Source organism: Triturus cristatus, chromosome 3_2 (genome assembly GCF_964204655.1).
Source record: "Triturus cristatus chromosome 3_2, aTriCri1.1, whole genome shotgun sequence".
In the NCBI taxonomy this organism is placed as follows: domain Eukaryota; kingdom Metazoa; phylum Chordata; class Amphibia; order Caudata; family Salamandridae; genus Triturus; species Triturus cristatus.
In genome coordinates, this window is record NC_140584.1 from 410,818,020 (window position 1) to 410,839,368 (window position 21,349).

A 21,349-nucleotide genomic window follows, 5' to 3' on the forward strand; every position below is an offset into this window, starting at 1 on the left:
GAGCTCAATGCTCCAGGGTCCTGCTAGCAGGAGCCTGAAAAAAGAACTGGAAGTAAAAGGGACGTGCTGTGCATTCTGGGATACTGGAAAAGTTCTGGAAAGTTTTCTTAAAGGCACAGCATCCTGTTCTGAGCCACATAATGGCAGCCTAAGGGGCATGTCTGTCCATTCCTCCCACTCTATCATTCCAGAGGCTTTTGCTGGCAGAGGCAGGTTTTTCTCTGTGGAAAAAGCTGGGCAGGCGGTGCTGTTTGTGGAATTTTCTAGTTGAAGTACTGGACAGTGTAGCCTGTGGATATAGGCTGCATTATCGGTCTTTGAATCCTCTCTTAAGTGTAGATGCCGGTCTGCATGGCTTGACAACTTAAGAGATTTTTATTGCTCCGGGGTCCACGCACATGGGCGGGACTATTCACTAGATTATGACTATACACAGAGATCCCCTTCTACAGAACTGGCTCTTAGTCTGTGAAGGCAGCAAGGTCTCCAAGAGGAAGCAAGACTGGGGTTTCTCTTCCTCTAACTGCAATCCATACCTCTCAGCAGCCCTTTTGATGACTTGATTGTAGATCCCCATGTCGTCCGGCGGCGAAGGCCTCGACGGATATGAATCTACGCCCTCTTCCAGTGATTCGGTGTAGAGATCTTCCCACGGCAAGTCTTGAGCCTCTGAAGAAGTAGACTCTTGGTAAGTCTCATCTTCTTGCCCTTCGCCTGTCCCGTAGTACAGGTCCTCTTCCTGTTCCTCTCCAGGTTCAGGTGTGTTCTGCGCTTTGAATTTCTAGACGCCCTTTCCTGTTTCGGGTGTAGTCTTTGACGGTATGCTGTAGAATTTTAGCTTTTCGTCCAAGACTTTCTTGCGTTGCAAGAGGTTAGCCATTTCGGCCTCGAGCATCTTACTTTTCTTCTCCATCTCTGCCGCGTGATCGGCTTCGAAGGCCTCGACCTTCCTCTTCGCGGTTGTCGACGTCGAAACCTGTCTCTGGCCTTCGCCTTTCGATGTCGAGGCCTCTTTTTCGTGGCTGCTCTTTGGCGCCTTTACCTAGTCTTGGGATTTCGCCGTCTGGGGGTCCTTCTCAGAGGATCCGACGGACTGTTTGTCCCTGGAAGCAGCAGTCGACGTCTAGTGCTTTTACGGCCCTGCTCCTTTCGAGGACTTTGGCTCGCCTTTGCAAGCATCAGTGGAGGGTTTAGGGTTCGACGGCTCTTACCTCCCTCGATGTTTTCTTTTCGACCAAGTCTTCTGGTCCTTCCGCTACGTTGTCTTCCTCTCGCTAGAGAGTCCCAAATCTCGTAGCGATGGGGCATTCCCTGCCCCTGCATGTTGTAGTTTGCTCCTCTGTCTCTCCCTTACTCTGAGATTCTTTGGGGTGAACGCTGCACAGTCGTTGCAGTCCTCGCTTCGATGGTCGAGCGGCAAGCAGAGATTGCAAACCGGGTGTTGGTCCTTTTGCGCGTACTTGTGGTGGCAGTTTGCACAGAATTTGAACGGAGTCTTGTCCATCACCGCGCCCAGAGAGCCCCCTGTATGCGCATTCTCCTTCGAAAAACTTCGAATTCTTCGAAGTTCTCTGAACTGTAGTCTAGTTTCTTCTTACTTGGCATCCGGTGTCTTCCCCGGTGATATATTCCAATCTTTCTTCGATTCTTCTCTCCAAAGTTCTTGGAGCTCCTTCCTGTTGATCCAGACCGAACGGCGGAAAAAAGAATTTGAAGATGGCGACCAAAGGTGGGAGCTTCCAGAGGACACCAAATGGTGGTATGTCGACACCCACCCGGGCCACGAAAAAAAACAAAATACTACAATTCCGGACCCAGCCACTAGATGGTGGAATAATACACCGCATAGTGAATCCAGAAAGATTCACGCTATAAAACAGGGCAAGGCCATTGCTCCCTCCCCACCCCAAGGAGGGTGGCCCAATAGGGGATGTAGTCACCGCAGGTACGGTGCCCATTGGCCCTACCTGCTACCCCTAAAACATCTCCTAAATTTAGTATTTAGGTGGCTACCCCAGACTTGGGTTGTCGCAGATCTAGTTTCTAAGAGAGAAGTCGACCCTGCAGAGAGAACGACTGCCTTGGCCCCATCCTTACCGGCCTGTCTCCAGCTTCTGCGAACCTGCGACCAGTCTTGCAGCCAGTGATCTCTGAAACACCTGGGAGGACTGCTGCTTTCAATAAAGACTCCAATCTCCCATGGACAACGGACCGGTCCAGAAGAAACCTACTCCAAAGACTCCGTAAGCAGGAGGATATGCATTTCCTGCCCACTCTGCACCAGACGCCCATAGCCAGAGTCTGAGTGGCTCACCTGTGCAGTGACGTCTCAGAGACCCTGATCTAGTGTCCAGCGCTAACAGACATCTCCTGACCTCCACAACCGCACCTGCAGTGTGAATCCAGAGGGTCCCTGGGACTGGCTCCGGTAAGAAAACTCAGACATCGAAAGGCACCTCTGCACCCAAAGCAAAGCCCTTGGTGAGCTTAACAGACTGTTCCCCTATGACCCCCCCCCCGCATCACAACTTAACTCTGCTGTTGGTCTCCCTCCTGCATCCTCCAGTACCACGCCTGTAGCCTGCCAAAAGAAGAGTCCCTATTGAAAAGCATTGGGCACCCGACGTCGAATTTCCACCATGCACCCAGCCGCCTCTGTGGCTCTGGTTGTGTACGTTTAGCGCTGCTTTGTGGCCCCCCCATTGTGCCTAACCGAACCCCCAAAGCTTGGCCCCTGCTACCGATCTGCTTACCTGCAAGCAGTGTGGCGTAAGGCACCCCGTGTCTCCATTGGAAAGCATTTAGTTGAACTCCCATTTTGACCTCTGCACCCGGCCGCCCCTGTGCCGCTGATGGAGCAGTTTTGGTACTTACCTGACTCTTGCTGACTTTTGGCTCCAAAGACTGAGGCTGTGAGTTAAATACTTACCTGTTTAACCGTGACATTGTTTTTCCCATAGGATAACATACTGTGTGAAAAGGTTTCCAAGTGTTAAATTTTCAAAATGAAAAGTATTTTTAAATAAAAACGTACTAGCCTTATTACAAAAACCCTGGTCTTAAAATATAAAGAATATTTTCTAAAATTAGTCTGATCTCCTTGATTAGTGTGTCAATTATTGATCACTGTTGTGCAATACATGTCTTAGACTCCTGTGGTAGGCCTAAGGCTGCTCGCCCACACTAATACAGCACTTTGGGTTTTACATTGAGTCCTGTACACTTTTGGGGAACCCCTGGACTGTGCGTTGGGCCCATCTATTCACCCAAGTTTACCCGCCCAAAGTGGAGGTGTAACTGGGAGCTGCAATCTGCTGCTAGCAGCAGAGGCTGGGGCCGCATTACAAAAGCGTCAGACCTTTGAAGCTTGCCTTTCGAGCACTGTGCACATCCTGTGGGAGGTGGTGTGACACTTCAACCAGGATGTGCACGGTTTCTGGTCCCAGAGAGCAGAGGCTCTCAACCCATTGGTCCAGAAACATCTGGTGGTAGCAGGCTCTCTACAGCCAATCTGTGACCACACCAGGTCAGATTGGCTGGTAGGCTCTCAGGGGGCACCTCAGACAGGCCCTCTGGGTACAAGGTTCAATAAATCCCACACTAGCATCATGAGTTTATTGAAAGAAGTAGTTTGGTACCAAACACTCCTGGGTTTAGAGAAACTATCATGGTGCTAGGGAATTCAAGTGGTGTAGTTTCCAACCCATGCACTCTATGGCTTCCCTAGCACTTACAATATCAAAGAATGGGCTTAAACATTGTAGGGGCATATCTGCTCATGAAGATATGCCCACACCTGTGGTATACTGCATTATGCATTAGGGGCGAAAAGCCTGCTAGAGGTGCGACTTACCTATACTTTAGGCAGTGCTGTTGGTATGGTACACAGGTAGTGTGAGAAAGTGGCTCTGTATATACTGTTCCTCAATAGGTACAGGGTGTACAGAGTCCACAGACCCCAAGGGTTAAACAGAGGTTAAAGTTAGATATAACCTTACTCTCCAAAGTGGTAGCCTGGTCGAGCAGTAAGGCAGTATCAGAGGACAGTGTAAAGCATTTGTTGTACACACTCAGTCAGCAAATGGTTCCACACACTCAATAACTGAACTCTAGGCCAATGGTTTTTATATGCTTGTTTTATTTTAGAACCAACACTTGGAATTAAAATATACTTTCTCGATAGGAGATGTTTCATAAAAATACTTTTGTATATGCAATAGACTTTTTAGTAAACAGTTACAAGTAGTTGCAGTAAGCAACTATTTCTAAACACAATACATTGAGCTCAATGATAACTTCAAATTATATGCAACAGATTACTTTTTAGATTACTTTGGTAATTCCAGGCCTGGATCCTAGATCCAGTCCTGGGTCAGTTCTCAGAATCAGCTGTTGAAAGTCGACTTTGGTACTGTAATGATTTTTAACTAATATTTAGCTATTTCAAAAGTTAGCACTTAGAAAATATTTCAGAGCAAACAATCAATGATTCCCTACGGAAGGAAATGTAGGTTACAGGTACAGTAGGTCATCGTTACTTTTGTAATCCAGTACTGGGTGTCTAGACTCAGTACTGGGACCTTTATCCAAAACAGGTAAGTAATTACGTTTTCAGATGTTATACGATTTTTGACGAATATTTAGAAATTGCAGAAATCAACACTTAGAAGAAATTTCACAGAAAAGCAGTCAATGGTTTCCTATGGAAGAAAAATGAGTTAAAGGTAAGTATAGTTGTGGGTATTTTTCAGAGTCAGTGCTGGGCACCAAGATCCAGCACTGGGAGCTCACCTAAGAGCAGGTGAGTAAATTCGTTTGTCACTCGGCTGATTTTTGGTGATTATTTGAAGATTTGAAAAGTCCACACTTGGAAGAAATTTCAGGAAAATGCCAGCCAATGTTACCCTATGAGGAAAATAGAGTTTGCGGTCTAAGGGTAAGTACTCGACTGGCGATGTAGAGGTTCTGGGCACAGACTCAGGGGTCTCCCAGGGTCAGGTAGGTATAGTTGTTTCACCCTCAGCGGCTCTAGGGCGGCCGGGTGCAGAGAGTTAGGCCCAATGTTATCCTATGAGGGATAGGGGGGCCTGGGTTGGTGGCTGCTGTCGGGCAAGCCACGTGGCTGTGGGAGCTGGGCTCCTGGTCACTTACTCAGGGCAAGTGGGGAAGTAGGTTAGAGCAGAGTTTTCACTGCCAGGGCCACTCGGGCGCGGCTGGGTGCAGGGTGCTTTTGAGCCGTCGGGCGCTCAATTGATTTCTATGAGAAATCTCCGGTTTGGAAAGACTGCAGGCTCGGGGACGAGGACTCTTCAGGTGCCACCACCACTTCGAGGGGTAAGTTGGGTAGTTGGAGGATAGGTAGGTACCCCGAGATTGGACACAGAGGGCCGTGGGGCGCCGGGTGCAGGGGTGCCTTTTGATGTCGGAAATCTTACCCTCTTGTTGATCGCGGTTGGGGTGGCACTCTGTTCTGAGGCTGCAGGCTTCTTCAGGATAGTCTAGGGGGGTCCTTGGGTGCCGGACTCTGGGTCACAGTCGCCGTGGGGTCGTCCTCGTGGGTTTAGTTCACTCCGGCACCGGCCAGGCTTGGCGGGTGCAGAGTGGGCTGGGATCGCGGTTCCGGGCTGCTGCCAGGGGTGAAAGGTAGGTTCTGAGTAGAGCCTCTACTCATGGGAGTCCCAGGGGATCAGAGTTCAAAGGTAGCCAGGTCCTCCGGGGTTTGAGGTTGCTGGCCACAAGAGATGCCGGGTTTGGAGCAGGAGCAAGTCCGAGGTCGACAAGCCGGTAGGGCTGGGGCCAAAGCAGTTGGTGTCTCCCTCTCCTTTGCAGCTGCAGGGCAGGTCTTCTTTTCTTCTTGTAATTTCGGAATCTGGAATCTGGGGAAGGAAGGTTCACGGTGCCCATAAATACTAGATTTAGGGGCGTTACAGGTAGGTGAAGGCCAGGGACCAATGGGTCCTTGTCCTGGGGTGGGTACACCCCCTATCCTGCCTCTCTCCTGTGGGAGGGGGGCAGTCGCCTAATCCTGATAGGGTAGGGCCTCCCATCTTCAAGATGGCGAGAGCCCGGAGATGTGCTTCACCTCTCCTCCCCCACCTGAGGGGTGGGGTGGGCAGGCTGGCACATCCCCTGTCCTTGTATGGGGTTTCCCGCCAAGCTTCCCGCCAGAGTGGGGAGTTGCAGTGGCCTGGGGAAACTCCTAGAGGCGGCAGGCCTTTGAAGCTTCCCTTTGCTCATCTTGGGGGAGGAGATCTATCACCTCACCCAGGATGTGCATTGTTGCAGGCCCAGGAGAGCAGGGGCTCTCCCACCCAGGGGTCCAGCAACGTGTCTGCTGTGTGGCAGCCTGGGCAGCCTCAGAGCAGACGTGGATTGTAGGTTAGTTGTAAGGGGGCATCTCTAAGATGCCCTCTGGGGTGCTCGGTACATTAATTCCCACACTGGCATCAGTGTGGGTTTAATGTGCTGAGAAGTTTGATACCAAACTGCCCAGTCTTTAGTGTTGCCATTATGGTGCTGTGGAGCTCGTGTTTGACTAGCTCTCAGCACCATGTACTCTTAAATGGCAGCACTGCACTTACAGTGCCCGGGAATGGACCTGGGTACTGTAGGGGCACAGGGCTCCTGCTCCTGTGCCCACACCATGGGCATAAGGCACCCAGCCAGAGGGGTGACTAACATATGCCTTGGCAGTGTAGGTGTTGGGCATGGCACACAGATGTGGGCCATGTCGACTCTTCATTTTGTCCTGCACCCAGACACTCAGCCTGCAAAGGCAGTGTGTGTGTGTGTAAGGGTACAGGGCCCCTAAGGGTGGCACAATGAGTGCTGCAGCCCTTAGGGGTCTTCCCTGGTCACAAGGCCCTGGGTACCATTTACCTGGGGCTGACATGTAGCCAGGGTTTGCCAATTTGGAGTTTGTGTGTTTTAAGGAAGGAACATAGGCCCTGGGCACCTGATTGGCAGGAGCCCAGGGTACACTCAGTCAAAGTACATTCAGCAATTTAGCAAAAAGTGGGGGCATACCATGCAAGAAAGAGGGCACTTTCTCACAGGCAGTGTGCCAGGTCTGTTTGTCTGCACCTGGCCAAGCATGCAGCAGTGTCAGTCTGCATGGCCTAGGTGAGGGGTCCCTATGGGACCCTCTTCAGACCCACTGCCCAGGTACCATTTAATAGGGACTTAGAGGGCCTGAAGGGCCAATTGTGGAATCGTTTTTAGGGAAGGAGCATTGGCACAGGGGTCCTGGTTGGCAGGGACCCTGTGCATTACAATCGAAAGCACATCAATACCAGGCAAAAAGTGGGGGCTAACCATGTCAAGAGGCACTTTCTCACAACATCCTCTCAGGGGTCCTTCTCCCTTCACGCTAGGTCTCATCATAAGGGTGTTACGGCTTATAAATGTTTCATGTGTCTGAAAATGTGGACTATTCTTTCAGAGTTGTCTGGAGATAGTTGCTTCTGTTGTGGGCAGGGGGTTTACGGGATGGAGTGTGAGGTTTTGGAGGTAGTGAAGGAGTTGTGCTTGGTGAGGACCATGTAGTGGAGTAGAAGGCTGGGGTGGTGTGCTTATAACCATGTCTCGGGGGTGGGGGGCCTGAGTGCCTAAAAAGCCAGCTCCTCTGACATGAGCCTGTGCTTCTTAGGTATGTGGGAAAGCATGTGAGACTCACCACAGGTACCCTGGTAAGAATCTTGCAGACGTCTGGGTGTATAAGGAGTGTGCTCTGCTTGGGATCTGAAATATCCAGAAGTGGTAGAAGGCTAGGTGCATCAATGTCAGCAATGAAAGTAGTTTTCAGCATTGGTCTAGCAGCACCTTTCCGCTAAACACTAGGCATCCATCTTGGCCTGAGGAGTAAGCTAGATGCAGCGGGATGGAAGCAGAATTGACTGCCAGAATGGCTTGCGGCTTTTGAGTGGCAGCTTGGTAAGTGCTGAAGGCGGCTCTGTCAACTTACACAGGGTGTTGTAGTCAGGCTCAAAGGTAGTTTTCTTTTTTGGCTTGGCTGGGAGCTCAATGCCAGACTGCCATGCGAGTGATCGTCCAGTTCAGCCTTGCATGCTTTTAGGGTTGAGGCTTCATTACCAGACCTTTGGGTATCAGGCCTGCAGACTCTGGTTGGTCTGGTACGAAGGCCGGAAGGTTTGAAAGCCAGAGTCTGCTTCATTGTAAGGAAATGACTTTTTGCAAGGTCACCCCCAAGTTTTTGGAGTGATGCTGGTTTTTCCACTCAGTGCGCCGAGGTCTGCTAACGAGACTTCTGTGCTAGGGTCCTGATCCTAAAACATGACTGCAGCACTTGGTCTGCCACCCTGAATGTGTCGCAGGTAAAACAAGCATACAAGTTTACCACTGCATACTGGAACAGCAGTTTAACAGCTAGCCTGACTGCCATTTAAAGCCAAGCCTCCCGCTTCAATATGTGTAAGTCACCCATATGGCAGGCCTACTGAGTCCCAAGGCAAGGTGCAGCATATTTACCAGGCAGAGCATGTATTTTACAGTACGAACCTGTATTTACTGTGGAGGAACTTGGTCGCCCCATTGGTAAGTGCAGTGTTACACGCTGCCCCCTGCTCTCCCTCAGCCGGGATAACTCCTGAAGGGTGCTATCAAGGTTGATAATCAACGGTATCGAACAACTCGTTGCATTAAGCCATACTAGATTCTCTAGTCGAAATTAATTTAACAGGTTGAGACTTGCAACACTTACAAAGTTGCCACTATGCCGCCTTTAGTGTTTTGTGCCCTTAGCAGTTGTACAAGGAGCCTTTCCCAGAGACCACTTTATGCCCTACTGGGGAGTCGTGCTACTGACTCCCAGGAAAGGAGACAAACAAGTTACTTACCTTCAGTAACGCCTTTTCTGATAGAGACCATTGTGAGAAAGTGCCATCTTTCTTGCATGGTATGCCCCCACTTTTGGCTGAATTGCTGATGTACTTTGAGTGTGCCCTGGGGGTCTGTGTTTCTTCCCTAAAACTGAATGAAGCCTAAACCCAATTGGCATCTCCGGCCACATGTCAGTCACTGGTAAATGGTACCCTAGGTACCCAGGGCCTTGTGACCAGAGAAGGCCCCCAAGGGCTGCAGCACTTATTGTGCCACCCTTAGAGGCCCTGTACTCTGACACACACTGCCTTCGCAGGCTGAGTGTCTTGGTGCAGAACAAAACAGTCTACATGGCACACATCCCTGTGTACCAGGCCCACAAACACTGTCCTGGCATACCTCAGTCACCCCTCTAGCTGGGTGCACTATGCCAGTGGTGTGGGTACAGGTGCATGAGCCCTGTACCCCTACTGTACCAAGGTCCATTACTGGGCATTGTAAGTGCAGTGCTGCCATTAAGAGTATATGAACTCCACAGCACCAGGATGGTTACACTGAAGTCTGAGAAGTTTGGTATCAAACTTCTCAGCACATTAAACCCACACTGATGCCAGTGTGGGATTTAATGTAAGATGCACGACAGAAGGCAACTTAGAGTTGCCCCTGAACCTAACCTACAATCCACATCCTATCTGAGGGGCTGCCTAGGCTGCCACATAGCAGACATGTTGCTGGACCCCTGGGTAGAGAGCCATCCGCTGTCCTGGGCCTGCAACAATGCACATCCTGGGCGAGGGGCTAGATCTCCTCCCCCAGGATGGGCAGGGGAAGCTTCAAAGGCATGCCGCCTTTGTGAGCCTCTCCAGGCCACTTGCTGTACTCCGCAACTGGACCCTACCGGTTCTGACCCCCACTCTGGCGGGAAGACTGGCGGTAAAGTCAAAGTGAGGAAAGGGGGTGTGCCAGCCTCTGCCAACCCCAGCCCTCAGGGAATCAGGACTAGGCTACTGCCCCCCTCCCACAGGAGAGTGTCAGGATAGGGGGTCTACCCACCCCAGGGAAATTTAGTATTTAGGGGCAACCTGAACCTTCCTTCAGATCCCGAATCTGAAACAAGCAAGAAGAAAGACCTGCCGTGCAGCTGCTAACAAGGACGACACCAACCGACTTGGCCCGAGCCCTACAGGCCTGTCGACACTCGAACCTGCTACTGCTGAAACCCGGCGTCTCCAGTGGTCAGCAACCTCAAAAACCCCAGAGGACCTGACTGCCTGTGACTCTAAAAAGACTGGGAATCCCACGAGCAGTGGTTCTGCTCAAAGCAAGTAACAAGCCCCTGGTGCCAACCAGGAACCGCGACTCCTGCACCTGCCAAGCCTGGCCTGTGCCTGAGTGGACAAAGACCCGGAGGATGTCCCCCCCCCCCCCCCCCCCCCTGGAGACTGACCAAGAATCTAGCACCCAAGGACCCACCTAGACGCTCCTGAGGCCGGCAGCCTCAGAACCAGGGACCCCTCCAACTGCGACCAGCTGAGGGTAAGATTTCCCGACGTGAAAAGACACCCCTGCACCCGGCGCCCTGCAGCCCCCTGTGCCGAGCTCCTGGGTGCCTACCTAAACTACAGCTTCTCAACTTACCTCTCTAAGTGGTGGTCGCACCTGAAGAATCTTCGTCCCCAAGCTTGCAGCCTTTGTTTTGTAGCTTCTCCATTGGAATCCATTGAGCACCCGACGGCTCAAAAGCACCCTCCACCAAGTCGCCCGAGTAAGCCCTGGGAGTGCACCATCTATCCTAATCTACTTCCCCACTTGCCCTGAGTAAGTGACCAGAAGCCCAGCTCCCACAACCGCGTGGCCTGCCTGCTAGGAGCCACCAACCAAAGGCCCCCTGCCCGCCATAGGCTAACATTGGGCCTAACTCTCTGCACCGGGCTGCCCCTGTGCCGCTGAGGGTGTAACAACTGTACCTACCTGACCCTGGGAGACCCCAGAGTCTATGCCCAGAACCTTAACTCTGCCACTCGAGTACTTACCCAAAAGCCGATAACTCACTTTTCCTCCATAGGGTAACATTGACTGGTTTCACTTAGAAGAATTTCCAAGTGTCGAGTTTTGAAACTAAAATATTCACTAAAAATCAGCCGATCAACAAAAACGAAATTACTCACCTGTTACCAGGAGAGATCCCAGTGCTGGATCTTGGTGCCCAGCACTGACCCTGAAAAGTAATTACAACTGTACTTACTGCTAACTTGATTTTCCTCCATAGGATAACATTGCCTGTTTTTTGCCAGAAATTCTTCTAAGTTATGGATTTTTTAAACTTACAAATATTCCTTAAAAATCGCCTGTGTAACAAAAACGATTTTTCACCTGTTTACAGGAAATGCACCAGGATTAAAACCAGGATCCAACCCAGAGTAAGAAAATTGTACGCAAAGTAACAAATTGCATTTACTTAAAAAGTCCCATTGAGCTCAATGTTATAATTGTGTTTGAATTGTGTTGCCTATTGCAAGAACTGTAACTACCGTATTCAAAAGTCTATTGCCTATTGACAGTATTTAAAGGCTCTTATTCTGAGAAATTATATTTTAATACCTACTTGTGGTTCTAAAATAAAACCATATATTTTTATATACAAACCATTGGCCTAGAGTTCAGTTTTTGAGTGTGTGAGACCATTTGCTGACTGTGTGTACAACAAATGCTTTACACTGGCCTCTGATACTGCCTTACTGCTCAACCAAGCTACCACTTTAGAGAGTAAGGTTATATCTAACTTTAGCCTCTGCCAAACCTCTGGGGACTGTGGACTCTGCACACTGAACCTTACTTTGGTGCAGTATATACAGAGCCACTTTCTTACAACCATCTAGTCGCAGATTCCTTACCTTAGAATTATCCTCTGGCGTCAAACTGGCTCCAGATATTTTTTAATGAGCAGTACCAGTGTGCGTCGTTAGGTAGCGTCATGCAGTGCCTATATAGGAGATACCAAGCACACTTAAATCAGTTTATTTTCATGACTTTCCACAACAGGAGCATGGAGCCACTCACCACTGGTGTGGAAAGCTAGGAGCCTGAAAGGAGAAAGCCCCGTCTCTCAAAATCCTTTCACACAGGGGGGATGAAACTGCGGCTAGATAGTCTCTACCAGATAAGATGTTCCCCAAGGTAAGTAACTCATCTGTCAGAGTTCAAGCTGCAGATTCCTTACCTTAGAATTGATACCCAAGCAATACCAGCCTGGAAGTGGGTCTGCAAATCACTTTCACACCAAAAAGTCCTACAGGACCGAACAGGCAACGTGCCCTTCTCCCCTTCCCAACGGACCAGACTGTCCAGGCACTAGTGTTCTGTTAACTTATGCAGAGGCCCACGTTGCTGCCTGGTAGATATCCAGGACCGGGACTCCACATGCCAACGTAGTGGTCGCAGCCTTGGTTCTGGTGGAATGAGCACACAAGCCCTTGGGGGATTTCTTCTTGGCCAGTGCATAGCAGATTTCCATGCAGAGCACGATTCACAGGGAGATGGTCCGCTTCTGCACAGCCTTTGCCTTCACTCAGACATACCCCATAAAGAGTTGGTCGTACGTGCAGACCTCTTGTGCAGTCAAGGTAGAATTACCCTTTTTTGGGGTATAGTTGGTGAAGTCGCTCCTACTCTTGAGGGATGTGGAAGAGCGTATAAACTAGGCAGGGTGATGGACTGGCCTACACGAAAGGGAGTTCTAGTTTGTGAACCAGCTTGTCTAGGGAGATGTTTAAGTATGGAGTCTTCGGTGTCAAAGCCTGTATTGCCACCAGGAAGGCGGTCTAGACTGTAAGGAGCCCGAGGGGACAGTTGTGCAAGGCCTCAGAGGGAGCGCACATCAGGAACATTAGGACTAGATTAAGGTCCCACTGACGCATGATTAAGGGAGAAGGAGGAAACCTATGTTGCAAACCTTTCAAGAACCTATAAACAATAAGGGATTTGAAGTTTGAAGAGGGCTGACTGGTCAGGCAATGGCAAAGGCTGATATAGCAGAAAGATAGCTCTTTGAGTGTCCAGAGCAGAGCCCTGCTGGTCAAGGGAAAGAATAAATAGAAGAACCTGAGAGAGGCGAGCAGAAAGTCATCTTGTTTCTCTGCACACTATGCCACAAACTTGCCTCAACAGCAGGTGTATTCCAACTGGGTAGAGCGACACCTGCTGCAAGAATAACACTGCAGACTTTTTTGGAGGGGGAGGGGAGACAGGGGGGAGGTTGGGGTTCAAGAGCAGTCCGCTTTTGCCGTTTAATCTGCACATAAGGAGGCGGAGCGTTAAGTTCGGGTGGAGAACCCTCCCCTGCTGCTGCAACAGAAGATCCTCCTAAAGGGGCAGCCTGATCATAGGACAGATGGCCTTGCTCAACAGCTCGGGATACAAGACACTCCATGCCCAATTCAGAGCCACAAAAATGACTTGGGCCTGGTCGTTCCTTGTCTTTTTCAGAACTCAGGTAGGAGTGGTATAGGCGGAAGTCATACAAGAGGCCTGAGCATCACTCAAGACTAAACATCTCAGAGCGAGAGCCGCCTTGGAACTCAAGCACGCAGAACCGCTGACATTGCGCATTCTTGCCAGTGGCAAACAGATATAACCAAGACTCTCCCCACTGCTGAAAGAGACCTTACACAACCTCCAGCTGGAGAAGACATTCGTGATCGAGGCATGTTCGGCTGAGTTAGTCCACACTCCTTCAGAGAACCCGCCAGATATTGTACCACCAGGGAAATGGCCTGCTGTTTCAGCCATGTTCAGAGACGCAGGGACTCTTGACAAAGGATCCATGACCACACAGCCCTGTCGCAGCACCACATGCTGGTGGTTTTGTCCGTGAATACAGGACCAGCCTTCCCTGGATGGAGGGCAGAAAGGCTTTCAATTCCAAACATATCACCCAAAGCTCCAACAGATTGATGTGGAGTCCCGATTACACTGGAGACCAAAGTCCTCGGATCGCCCCTTCTCTCAGATAGCCGTCCAAGCCCAAGAGCGACACATCTGTCACTACTGTGAGATCTGGTTGGGGGACGGTGGCGGGGTCTGCTGCCGATCCAATCGTGGTTAGTTAACCACCACAGCTAATCTTTCGCAGATCCCTCTGAGATCTGGAGGATGTTGGAAAGATTGCCCTGATGCTGTGCCCACTGGACCTTCAGGTCCCACTGCAGAGCCCGCATATGCCACCAGAAATTGGTCGCCTGCAGGATGCAGGGGGCAATTAGGCCTGGCAACCTGATAGGAACACTCACTGAAATACAGGATAGAGGCTGAAACATTGGTATCAAAGCCTAAATATCCTGGACTCACTGTTCGGGGAGATAGGCCAGATACTGCACAGGGTCTAGAACAGCTCTGATTAAAAGGAAAGTGTCCGAGAAGGAGGCAAGTGTGACATGAGCCCCAGCGAATGCAGTAGGTACGCCATAGTGTGGAGGTGGGAGAAGACAGCCTGGGATGACCCCACATTCAACAGCTAGTCGTTGAGATAGAGTTAGACTGGCATCCCTGAACTCTGCAGATTAGCTGCAACCACCATCATCAACTTGGTAAACACTCGAGGGGCGCTGGTGAGGCCAAAGGGGAGCACAGCGAACTGAAAGTGCTGGTGGCCCACAGTGAACTGCAGGTAATGCCTGTGGGCAGGCAGGACATGGAAATGGAAATATGAGGCCTGCAAGTCCAACACTACCATCCAGTCTCCTGGATCAAGGGAAGATAGGATATGAGCTTTTAGAAATTGAGGAAGAAGTTGAGTGTAGTTCTAGCACCATAGAGATAGGGTGTCATCTGTCAGAAAGTAGGTGGCATGTAGGGCGGGGAAGCCTCGAAGGAGAGGGTGTAGTCCCTTAAACTGCAAAAACCACCTGTCTGATGGTATGGACTGTCAGTGGTGCAAGTGATGGCGAATCCTCCCATCCACTGTGTGCACATGATGGTAAGCGGGTACACAAGAAGGGTTTTGAGGCTATGGCTTTTGGGGAGGGGGTTGGTGGACTGACCTGACCGCTGGTCACCCGACCCAAAGCAGCTGGGTGCCATGTCCACCGCAATACAGAGGCTGGAAAGCTTGCACACTGCAACAGGTAATGACGTAGCTGTACGCCCCTGCTATGATCACAGAGTGAAAGGCGGATTGGGTGGGAGGGGGGCCATGGAAAGGCCAAACGACGTGGCAATTGCCCTGTCCTAAACAGACAGGAAACAAAGGGCATGTCCATAAGAGGATTGGACATCCCCAAAAAGTCAGTCATCCTCAACCAGGCATGGCCACGTAAGGCAACTGTCTACTAAACCGCTCTGCCAATAAGTCGGTGGTGTCAAGTCCACATCGTATTGTGAACTTCGCTGCATCTCTCCAATCGGCAACAGCCTGAGAAAGTACAGGAAAGTAGGCAGCACCTGCGCAACCGTATCCCACAAGCTTTGGGAACAGCAGCCCAAAATGCAAGCGATGTACAAAGACCGCAGTGCCAGGCTGGCGGAATAAAACATCTTCCCTAAAGCGTGCAACCTCTTGAATTCCTAGTCTGGAGGTGCAGTAGGGAAATGAATGCACCAGGATTTACATGGGACATAGAGGCTTGGACCACCAATCTCTCTGGGGTAGGGTGAGGAAGTTTGGGTTCCCTGGAGCAGGTCAGTGGCAGCGGGCAATTGTTCTTTTAGCAGGAACCCCGAGTTGGACTCAGACCAGGGCCCAAGTAGGACATCCGTGAGGGCTTTGTTGAATGAGTGTAGCAGTTCCAGGGGGAGGGGGGACACTCCCAGTTGCAGCACCTCTGTCAGGACGTTGGTCTTGACTGCCAATGAGGGTAGAATAAGTTCGCTGACCTCAGCCGCCCTCTGCACAGCAACAGCATAGGACGCTCCCTCCTATGTAGTCATGGTAGAGGAAGAAAGCATACCAGCATCTTCAGTAGTGTCCAGTACACTGGCTTAACCCAGATCCTCACAGGTCCAAATTTACTTCCTCATAATGCTGGTATTTTTCAGGGTCCAGTGACCACCTTTCTGTTCAGAGTCCCAGCCTGTAAGAATAATGCTCAGGCCTTAATGGTATGGCTCCAGTCTGAGTTGGGATAAGAATGGGGACAGTGCTGCCAGGAGCGTTGGACTCAGGACCGGCATCGGGGAAGGCAAGGATGGTACTACAGGTACCAGTATGGATCAGTCTGTAGATCCTTGGGGCCAAGCTGGCGGCATGAGTGTGAATCCAGCAGGGGCCCCTCCCAAACCTATGTGGCCCGAAGACGCCCCGGCAGGAAAAGACTGACAAAATAGGAGGTGCATGGCCTCAAAACACTGAGTTAGGCGGGAGTCACTCCAGCTCCCGAAAACTCACGGTGGCGAGGAGTCAGCCCAGGCGTTGGCTCAACCGCTGAGTAAGGCTTCGAGTGTCATTGCTCCCTTGTCTCGTCGGCCAACGGATGAGGCGAGGCCCAAGACCGCTTCAACTTGTTGCTTTCTTCTTTTTGGGGGGGAACTTCCGTGAATCGCTCGACGACTTGGAATGCAATGACTACCTCTGGCTCCGCGACTGCTCCCAGGACCTTCCTCTAGACTGAGCGGTAGATCACAGCGGCATTGCATGTCAAGCTGCCAGGTGCTTGAGGGATTGCTCCCTCAAGGCCTTCGGGTGCACGGCGTGGCAGCCAGAACAGACCTGGGGGTCACGGTCCTACTCGATGTCCACCACAGGCAAACAAGGTGCAGATCATTCACCAACATCTGTCGGTGACTGGCGCTGCAGGGCTTGAAGCCAGCCTTCATGGAGGACATCCTTGCCACACCAGGAGGTAAGACCTCAAAAGACCTGACAAGATGTCGAAAAAAGACTGAAAATGTCGAAAGAGCTTAGCCGAAAAGCAACTAAGGAATGGCTCTCCCAGATCTGCACCAACTGGTGTGGAAAGAAACAAACTGACTTCAGAGTGCCTAGGTGGCACCTTTATATAAGCACTGCAAATGTCATTTACAGCTTGAACGATGCCATGGAGCCGAATGACGCTGCCTACTGGGGTACAGTTCACCAAAAATGTCCAGATCCAGACTGACGCCAGGGGGTAATTGTAAGGTAAAGAATCTGTGGCTAGAAGTCTGTCACACAACACCATATAATACACCCCATTTCTTCACAATTGTGCTTCTCATCATGGGTGTTGGAAGAGAGTATCGAGGCTGGGTGTGCCTCAGGCAGCCAGAAGGGCCTATTTCCTGCACTGCATCGAGAGCCACTCCACCTGAAGTTAATGGGGATCTCTAGCTAGGGTTGTTGCTGCATCTTATGATGCACCCAGCTTCTCCCTCTAGAGCACCTGAAAATTTTCTTGAACCAGAAGACCAGGCTCAAGTCCCAAGACAAACCAAGGAAGAGACCAAGGCTGTCAACTGTGCTCATTCAACTAATACTGTAAGAATTCGGAGGGCATGCATCTCACATCACCCTCCGGTAGACACTGTCAATACTACCTGCATGTCAAATGTCAACCGATTGTCAGTGATGGAGTTCAGGATGTGGGTCACTGAAGATCGAGGAAGTGGTTGTGCAGAGAAGTCGCCATTTGTCTTGGAGCTCATAGTTGGAATGTCCAAACCAGATGGAAGGGGAAAAAAAATGAGAAGGAGCCTGTGTCCTAGTGCATTGTGGCCTACGGAAGGAGTCACAATGGGTCTTACAGCAGTCTACAAAGAAAAACAAGTTACATAATCTGGGGCCAACCCTAGATGACAGGAGCATGAGGAGCACATGCATCTACAGTCACATGCAACACAAAAATAATTTACAAACCGCCTAAGTGAAAGAAATCTTATACGTTATTCACTGGTACAAAAAGCTACACATTTGGATGTATCAATCCTGCGCTCAACCAACCCAAATATATTAGTGATTGCTACCAGTAGCTAGCTGTGAAGGGACAGTCGCACACAGTGAAAGAAAGGGTACAGAGTATTCAGACTATATCAATATGACATTACTGCGAGGCATCCAAGAGTAAGCAACCTAAAAACTGCATGTTTAGGATCATTTTTAAGCAACATTTCGGGGGAAGGGGCGGGACAAATTGAACTACCATACTGGAGGAATATATAAAACTGCAGTTTATCACTTGCATTTATGCTGCAGTGAGAGTATATTGGGAAATGCAAAATATATCATATTACAGGACAATTGTGTAAGGAAAGTAGATCTACTGTTAATACAGTGTTTCAAAAACACTGCTGAGTCCCCCCCATTTCGATTTTGAACCCACTGCTATAAAGTATTTTTTATGAAAACCAATTGTATTCTTGAAAATATTAACCAGAAGGATCATGAGCAGAAAAAGCACCTGTCACATCATCCGCATTTGCACAGCACATTCCCAGCACTGGTGAGGTCTTGTAGCGCTTTCAGAGTCTTGGCACTCTTTGCATTTATGAGATTCCCGTTAATCATTCTCAAAGTTCTCTGTTGATACTGTATTTGGTAGCTTTCATATTGCTTAAAAGGCAGACTTATTGAACAGTGGCCAGCAAAACCGAGCTGACTAATGTATTGTTTGGTATGTGCAGAACATGTTTTTTTTGTGTTAAAAAAATTCAGAATACATTTCCATAGAGAATTCATTCTCACCTGCACAGTGTAGGACGCAAAATAAAAATAAACAGTACAATCTAATTAACAGCACCTAAATTAGACAGGGCAATGAAACCACCTTACCGTTGATGTGGCACCAGGACGTTGTTAATTCCGCCAAGCTTTGCGTTTATCTTTAAGCAGAGGTTTGAGAGGGTCTGCGGAGAGGTCTTGACAACGTTTTTCACTTGAACACACTGAGTGGCCATTCCAAGTAGAGTGTCCCCTACACGTTTCACCTCCGCTGAATGGGAGAATAATATTAAAACTATAAATCAGTGTCTTTAAGTACTATTTCTTCAGCAACCAGCACATGAATTGTAGAAATGTGAATTATTGGGGATGGACAATTGTTCACCTCAAAGGACAAGGCCACCACCTGCTAGATGTCACAAGTTGAATAAACCTGTGCTCAAACAATGATAGCTTGTCACGAAGCAGTCCGGTTTAAATAGTGAATGTAAAATATTTAAATTGAATATACACAGAGGAAGTCTCACAGAAAAAAATAAGACTCCATAGCCAATTTTAAAATAAGGAGATTACAACAATCCAATGAGGGGACATAAATTTATGATTTAAATGAAAATGGTGTAAAAAAAAAAAAAAAAAAAGCATAATCTACTAATAGTGGTCTATGGAAGCCTTGGACCAGTACCTAGGCACAATTTAAGACTACCGCAATAGAGACCTCATTGGATACTACATTTAAATTGGTCCCAGTGAAAAGCTGCAAGTCAAAAAGTTTGAAAAAAGTTGCTAGGCCCCAACGCATAACGGGACTGTCACTTCAAGAAGAAAAATCCTCCTACAACAGACTACTGCTGAAATAGAAGCCACCACCTTAAAGCAAAGGGCGGTTATTTGAAGCAAGTTGGTCCCACTGGAGCCCTGGGGATTTTTTGATGCTGAGAATGTTTTAAGTCCCAATGCAGAATGGGAAGTAGCCTTGTTTTTTCAGCGGTATTGGGAGCTTTTACTGGGACGAAGCGATCCTGGTCACCCCCATTGGGAGTAGTTTCTGCTGAAGCCCAGACAACCAAAGGAGTACACTCCTATAGCCCACAAGATCTCAGGGGAAAGCACTTGGAGACCCTGAGGGTGTCAGGCAGAGGCCAACAGCATAGTCCAGTCCAGGGTCAGTTGCCACTGGTCAGCATGTTGTGTCCATGTAGCCACACATGTCCGCCAACTGACCCTTGGAGCTGTGTACAAGAGGGAACAGGCAGAGTCCTCTTCTGATCTTCCACAAGTACAGTAAGTGTTCTGATGAGGTGGTTTGGCAGCCAAATGTTTGCCTATAGCCAGCTCAGGGGATATGGTGTTAATGCAAAGTGGTGTCCACCAGCTTCAGGAAGGGTAAAGGTAACTTTTCAAAAGTTCTACCTCCAATATTTACAATCAAAATCCAAATAACCATTAAGGTGTGGACCCAGTCCCACGTCCTGTTTGCAATCCAGAAACATCTGAATCAGACGACAAAGTGGACCTGACTGCCCAAGTCAACACTGTCTCCTTCAACTCACTAAGAATGCTGAAGAAAATCTTCAACTGGTTACCAATCACCTTCAGGAAAAGGGGGCACCCAAGACCTCATCACCAGCAGACTAGACTATGGAAACACCATACATGCAGGGATTACCAACAGACTCAAGACTACAGCGCATCCAAAATGCCACAGCAGCTAAACTAGTACTCAACCGTCCACATCACACCTTCAGGCATTGCACAGGCTCCCGATACACGAGCATTCACAACGAACTCCTCACCCACACCTACAAAGCTCTCCACAACACTGGCACTGCCTACCTGAACAACCACATTCACCAAAAATTCCAGACACCTCTGCTGGTCTCTCACTAGCACACATCCCACTCATATACCAGAAGGGGAGACTTGTTTCTTGTACTTTGCCACTAAAGCCTGGAACGATCTCCAACACAGACTGCTCCTCTCTTCCTGACTTTCCCAAAAAGATCTGGCTTGTCGAGTAAGACACCAAGGCTGGCCTCACACATCTGCTACAGACTGCTTAGATATCCTCATTGGGGATTAGCGCACTACAAAAACACTAACAGATTGGATTTGTATTAAACATAAAAATAAGTCTTTGGGTGGAGTAGGTGAATGGTACAGGTCAAAATGTATAGATTAAAGGGTTCAATCTAGCATTTTCCTGTGAGCTAGCTACAGCCTGACCAATGAATGTAGTTTTGGGACGAGTCAATGGTAGAACATTCCAGTTCTAATGTCACATGTTCAACTCTTAAATATTATGCACCCTACCTTGAGGGCAGCAAGGTGCACCGAGTGGTAACTTGGTTATTAAAAATATATTGTCCAGCTCACAGGATATGCCTGAAGCCATGTTTTCACTACCACTGTGATGAATGGCGGCATATTTTAGGGGTCAGGCACATACAATGGGCACTGGCTAGCAACACCCCAGTGTTAGTTTAAGATTACCACCGGGTGAGTCCAAAAAAAGATGAAACCAGCGGCGCCCACGCCAAAAGGGGCCACTTTGACAGTAACTGTCCTTGTTTTTAATTACACGGACCAGCATCAAAAGGAGAGGGAGAGCAGTGGCTGGGTGAATAACAAAGGTGAAGGCAAACAGGGCTTGGTTAGAAATTAAAACATGGTCACAATGGAATGTCTTGGGTTTAAACAAAATGAGGAGCACAACCAAAAATGCTTGAGAGAATCTAAAAAAAAAAAAAAAAACATTTTTTAGAAACATTTCTTGTACATCTTGATGCTTCTAAACAAAATTGCAACACTAGTCTTGACAGCAAAGGAACATATGATACACAATTCTCTTTGATTGCTTTTCATCAATTTTATTAACAATTC

At 49.1% G+C, this 21,349-nt stretch overlaps 1 protein-coding gene across 3 annotated transcripts in view; it reads right to left on the bottom strand.

The window, feature by feature from the left end:
• The window catches only part of AGO4 (argonaute RISC component 4), a 588,224-nt gene that overhangs the window by 114,430 nt on the left and 452,445 nt on the right, over window positions 1-21,349 (bottom strand). For all 3 annotated transcript variants that reach the window (XM_085647981.1, XM_085647979.1, XM_085647980.1), the window contains exon 13: window positions 18,578-18,737. In XM_085647981.1, coding sequence (XP_085504107.1) covers window positions 18,578-18,737 — 160 coding nt within the window. The remainder of the gene's footprint in view (window positions 1-18,577; window positions 18,738-21,349) is intronic.